The following is a 6,000-nucleotide window of genomic DNA, read 5'->3' as shown; positions in this document are numbered from 1 at the left end:
TTTTATTTATAAACCGCTTTTCAGCAGTGATCAAGGTGGTGTACAGATAGAAATGGCAATGACAAAATATAAAGTGCAGACTAAAAATTGCAATACATAAATAAAACTTCAATAAAAACATTACAATTATACAAATTAAAATCATTACATCAAATCCAGGCTAGCTGAGTGCAGTCGATAATACACTACATATAGAGTGGAGTCACATGATATCAAGAAACATCGGGGAAGACTTGCCGGAACAAGAAGGTCTTGAGTCTCTTTTTAAAGAGATCCAGGGAGGTGGTGGAGCGGAGCTCATCGGGAAGGGTGTTCCAGATCCTAGAGGCCGAGATGGAAAAGGCCCTTTGCAAGGTTGACACATATCTCGCCATCGGGATCCTCAACAAATTCTTCCCGGCTGACCTAAGTGTGTGGGGTGGATTGTATGGGGAGAGGCGATCCTCCAAGTAACCTGGGCCCAAGCCATTTAGGATGTTCACAGGAAGTTTGCCATTGCCTTCCTCTGAGGCTGAGAGCATGCGACTTGCTCAAGGTCACCCAGTGGGTTTTGATGGCTGAGCTGGGAATCAAACCCTTGTCTCCAGAGCTGCAGAGCATTCCAACACTCAAACCATTATGCCATGATGGTAACAGAGAAACAATGCTGATACTAATAATTATGTTGTTTTATGATGATATGAAGATGCAGTTTGAACGCTTGAATGCATATATTTATACTAAATATTATTATGTGCTTAGTAACTGGGAAAGCCTTACACAGGGTAGCAAACCTTTTTTCTAGTTATGGCTGCATTACTTTAGGTTGAAACCTGTTGGCTTCTTGATTGCACCTGTGGGTATGATCTGAGCAAAAAAGAAGTGGGATCAGAGCTTGAAGGTACAACTCTTGTGTTTGTTTAGCATAAAACTGAAAGGAAAAAAAAGATATTTGCATCCAAGTATTCCCTTTCTAATGCTGTGCAAGTTTGTTGACCATAACTTTGGTAGCCAAGGATTAGGAACAGAATAAACAGAAGTACAGAGTAGATAATGTCAGTTACCCAGAATGGGGCTGGTGAGGGGAGGAGGTATGAAAAGAGGTGGTGTAGTCAGGGAAGAGTTTACTAAGAGGACTGCAAGTCTGCATTTGGCCTATGGAAGGAGGTCCCCTACTCCTGCTTTACAGATAGCTGTTGTCAACATTATTGTGTAATCTGAGAACACTGGAGGTATCAGTTGCAAAGTTTGTAAAAAAATCAGGTGTTTTTTAAAAAAACAATTTCCAGAATCCCCAAGCCATCTTTTCCCAACTGCTGTGATAAAATATCCTTTCTACTCTTAAATTCCTGGAAGAAGACTCTGTGAGAAAGCTGTCATCCCTAACAGAGGGAACAGAGGGAAGTCTTAAGGGTGCTACAAGAACCCTTTGCATATTAATATTCCAGACTGACATGGCTATGTTTCTAAATCTAAAACACACCAATTGCTTAGGAAATATAGAGGAAAACAGTGTACCTGCTTTGCCCTTTCCGCCAGACACACCCGACAAACCCTTCAGTCCTTTGTCACCTGAATAAAAGGGGGGAAAAGTGTGTCCTTACATCTGGACGTGCACACACTAGCAAACATATTTGCTTGATTGAGCAACATTCACTGAGTGGATTTGGAGAAACAGAGCAGGCTGCACAAGTGGATATGCCAAATCAAATACTTCAACCAACCCTGGAAACACTGTGAGGCAAGTAAATTCTCCTGAACACAAAGTGGGGCTTGTTTCCGAGTAAGTGTTGGTAGAATTGCCCTGTCAAGTTTTTGTTTTGGTGAACAGAGCTGCAAATTTTAATAGCTGACCCATTAAAGGTTCAGAGGCTTCATGGGTAGATGGTGCCTGGTACTTCCTTCTTGCATGGATGAGCAGCAAACATTGGCGGTGGATAACAATTTGTAAGGAAGCTAAACGATACTAGAGAAAGAGAGAGAATCATAATACTTGCCTACAGCACACACATTTATTTTATATTGGATCTTGCTGTTGTTTCTGATCAAATGGGTTTCACAAGTGTTAAAAGTATTAAAGGCCAAATGTTATTACAGGCTTCATCTGCATTTTTTAAAGTGAAGATTTTTAAAAATGCAGATGCACCATTATTTTTAGCATAAAAACAACAGCTGGTGCAGGAAGGTTGGTTTTTTTTTAAAAAAAAAATTAGAATCACTGGGTTGGGGTGGTGGAGATTTTTAATTCTTTGTTCCCTGCTGTAGACTTGCAGAAAATCTTCCTTTTGCGCTACACTCAGATATGGCTTTTGATCTGCATGTCAGTGGGACAGTGAATCCACTCTGGGTTTTAGCCTAACTAAAAATGTCAGGAGCTGTTCAAGGTGCTGAACTCCCCCCCACCAAATAGGTTTAACACATTGGATATTTCTTTTAAAGTTCATACTAAACCCCAGAGTGGATTCACTGGCCCACTAACAGGTGCCAGTAGTGGCCATTGACAGCAGGGAGAAAACAACTTGTGTCAATGGGATTGAAAAACAAAACAGAACCTAACAGCATCTGGGAGATGCCTCAATAGGAATATAAGAGTAGGCAAAACTTTCTGGCATCGCATGCTATATATTCCTGAGGAAAGCCCAAATCTCCATGTTTGCTGTTGATTTTCAAAAGCCCCAAAGTGTGGTTTATAACAACATATTTTGCTTCTCATTTAGTTTGGTTTTAACTCTAAAACAAGGTGTGTCCAAGAAGTTGGCCAGAAATGTGAATCCCATGATATTCTTCTCCATCCTACATGGAGATGGCAAGAACCAAACTGTGGGCTTCCTAGATGCAGAGCATGTTCATCAACACTGAGCTATGAGGCTTCCATGCACAGTCCTATTACTTTCCCACATGTCCACTGAAAGTATGTGTGAAGGAGTGTTTTAAGGTTGAGGATGTCATCTTTGGTTGTTATTAATTTTGTCTATTTGCAGGGGGAGGGCAAATTACTTTTCCCATCCCATCCCTGAAGCATCCTTAAATAAGAAGACTTAGAAGTGCCCTCATATGTTCAATGTAGCTTACTCCCAAGTGAGTATGCACATAACAGATTGCAGGCAGACTTTCTTATTTCTGGGAGGTCTCAATGACAACAGTGGTTTCAATAGTTCTTACTGATTGATGGTTCAGTACAGTTCTGATTGATAATACCTGAAGAGGCTCAGCTACATAGCAGTCTTCATGGTATAATTTTCCCTGAACATTTCAAGGGTTCAACCCCCCAACCTACTCTTAGGCGGGTGAAAGCTGTCCTGTCTCACTCCCTTTCTGGGGTCCATGACTGTATGCAATTTCCCCTCCCCATGTTAAAATGAGTTTTATTTCACCAACACTTGTGTAACAATAAACCTTTTAGTAGTTAAAGTCTTTTAGCCTTTAAAGTTAGTTAGCTCTAACAGTTATGATGATATTTTTGAAAACTTGTAGGCAATGCCTGCTTAGTCACAGGGCATCACCTTTATTCACCGTGGGTAGCAGACATCAGCTCCAATTTAACTCCCAGTACTTTTTTTTTTTGCTCTGGAAATAACAACCATCTGTTTAATTTGGGAAGCAAAAATAGCAGCTGTTTCATGTTGTGTTCTGTGCCTTACAACACATTCAAAAGGCTTGACAAAGGATTAAAAGGAAACATACCCTTTCTGCCAATCGGTCCAATTTTACCCGTCATTCCTTGGTCACCAATACTGCCAATTGCTCCTTTGTCTCCTGGAAAGGAACGAGAGAGTAAAAGAATAAAAGAATGCCTATGTTCAGTTTTAGTTTTAAAGGAGGTACTCAGGAGGTTGAACCTATTTCGGGGATACGGTTCAGCACCTTGGACAATTCCTTTCAAGTTCAGACCCAACCCCAGAGTGAATTCCCAGCTCCACCAAGATGGAAGCCACCAGCTACTGCTGTCAACAGAAATAGCAATATCAAGTACATTTCTATACTGCTTATTAGTGCACTTAAGCACTCCCTAAGCGGTTTACAAAGTGTAAGCTAATTGCCCTCAACAATCTGGGTACTCATTTTAACGACCTTGGAAGGATGCAAGCCTGAATCGAGAAGGCTAAAGATGATGTAAAACTGCAGATCCCAGGATTCCACAGGATGGAACTACAGCACTTAAACTGCACTATTTCTACAGGGTAGATTCACCCATATTTTGCAAAAGGAGCTCTATTGAGTTCTTTTTTAAACCCCTGCTTTTGTGACAAATTGCTGCCACATTCTGGGAAAAGCTTCTTCTATGACGTTTCTGATTGTCATATGGAGTGCAGGAGCCCTCTAAAGGAAAAAAGTAGCACCTGACCACAGCAAGCCTGCTATTTCTAGACCTGGGCACTACAGTGCTGTTGCCATGAGTGTGACCATCTGTGTAAGTGTCAAACTGTTAAAAGTTTGTGCTTGTTAAGTCCCCCACTTACCAGCATAGCAGCAGGTTTTGCATATGTTTTGACAGCCCATTCCAACAGATTGGATTCACTTTTGAAGAGCAATAGTTTTTGATTTGGTGCCATTGGAGATATAATGCTGACTGGTAGCAGATGGTTGCCCCTACAGTGTTGCCCATGAAAACAGTGTGAAGTTTTAAAGCTTGTTTGCCTAACTTAGAGCTCCTGACTGAGATGCCTGAAGGCATCATATTTATGTCCCAGAAACATTCTTTTCAAGAATGATGCAGAATTTGTTTTTAAGTGACTAAATTAATACACAGTTCCCTTTATGTTACTCTCAATATTTCACTGATTGCGAGCACAATCACAATGATGGACAGAAGACTTAGAATTATAGACTTGGAAGGGATCACAACTCCCAGCCATGCAGGAATACAAAATCAAAGCACTCCTGACAGATAGCCTCCAGCTTCTCTTTAAAAACCTGCAAAGAAATAGACTCCACCACTCTCTGGGGCAGAGCTTTCCACTGTCAAGCAGCTCCTACTGTCAGGAAGTTTTTCCTAATGTTGAAGTGGAAGCTTCTTTTCTGTAGCTCAGTCCACTGCTCCATGTCCTAGTCTCTGGAGCATTGTTCCATCCTCAATGTGGCATCCTTACAAATATTTAAACAGGGCTATCATGTCACCTCTTAACCTTCTCTTCTCCAAGATAAACATACCTAGCTCCCTAAGATGTTCCTTATAGGGCATGGCTTCCAGACCTTTCACTATTCTGATCACCCTCCTCTGTCTAGATTTCCAACTTGTCTAGATTTCCATATGCAAAGAAATGGTATGAGAGAACAATGAATCTCTGGGTGCTCAAGCAGACACAATGCAACCAGCTTTGTCAGTCAAGATCAAGCTATATAGGTAGGGATGGAAGGTACACTTTGCCCTCCCTAAAACAGTATCTACAAGGACCTTTAACTTTGTAGCACTAGAATAAGGGGCAAATAAAAAACAGGCACATAGAGAAGGGGGGGGGGTTGCTTAATTGGAATGTGCAAATCGTATGCTTTCTGTGTCCAGGTGAGGGCAATGCATTTTCTCTTTTTGTGGGACATGTTAATAGCCAAGCCACAAGAAAAAGCAAAATTTCATCCAAGTGCAGTCCTATGTATATTTACTAAGGAGTAAAGCCCTATTCTGGTGTTATTCAGCCTAATGAAGTACAGAAAGGGAAAAGATGTGTGTGTGTGTGTGGGGGGGGGATCTGGTAACAATTTTATTATAAACTTTCATAGATATCAATCTATTTCCTGAGATGCATTAATGCACTAAATAAAGTATATTTATGAAGAGGCAGAACATCTAAGTCTTATCCCCTCCATAATCATTTCCATCAATTGTGTTGGTACCAATTGGGCCTTCAAGTTATGGGCATACTATAACTAGAGTGCATAACACAGAAGGTCTTCTCCCATATCCTCTCATAAAGTATTGCCCTCACTGGCACTGAGATCCTGAGATATATATGTGTGTGTCTGTGCCTTCAGTTTGCCTGTCAACTTACGGTGACCCATGAATTTCATAGAGTTTTCTTAGGC

At 41.0% G+C, this 6,000-nt stretch overlaps 1 protein-coding gene across 1 annotated transcript in view; it reads right to left on the bottom strand.

Moving 5' to 3' along the window:
- Positions 1 to 6,000, bottom strand: part of COLEC10 (collectin subfamily member 10) — a 36,868-nt gene that overhangs the window by 11,096 nt on the left and 19,772 nt on the right. The window contains exons 3-4 of the mRNA XM_042464972.1: positions 3,664 to 3,735; positions 1,498 to 1,551 (exon numbers count right to left, since the gene is read on the bottom strand). Of these exons, the coding sequence (XP_042320906.1) occupies positions 1,498 to 1,551; positions 3,664 to 3,735 (126 nt within the window). The remainder of the gene's footprint in view (positions 1 to 1,497; positions 1,552 to 3,663; positions 3,736 to 6,000) is intronic.

This window comes from Sceloporus undulatus, chromosome 4 (assembly GCF_019175285.1).
Source record: "Sceloporus undulatus isolate JIND9_A2432 ecotype Alabama chromosome 4, SceUnd_v1.1, whole genome shotgun sequence".
Classification (NCBI taxonomy): Eukaryota; Metazoa; Chordata; class Lepidosauria; order Squamata; family Phrynosomatidae; genus Sceloporus; species Sceloporus undulatus.
The sequence above is the reverse complement of the archived record's forward strand: the minus strand, read 5'-3'. Positions and strand labels throughout refer to the sequence as shown.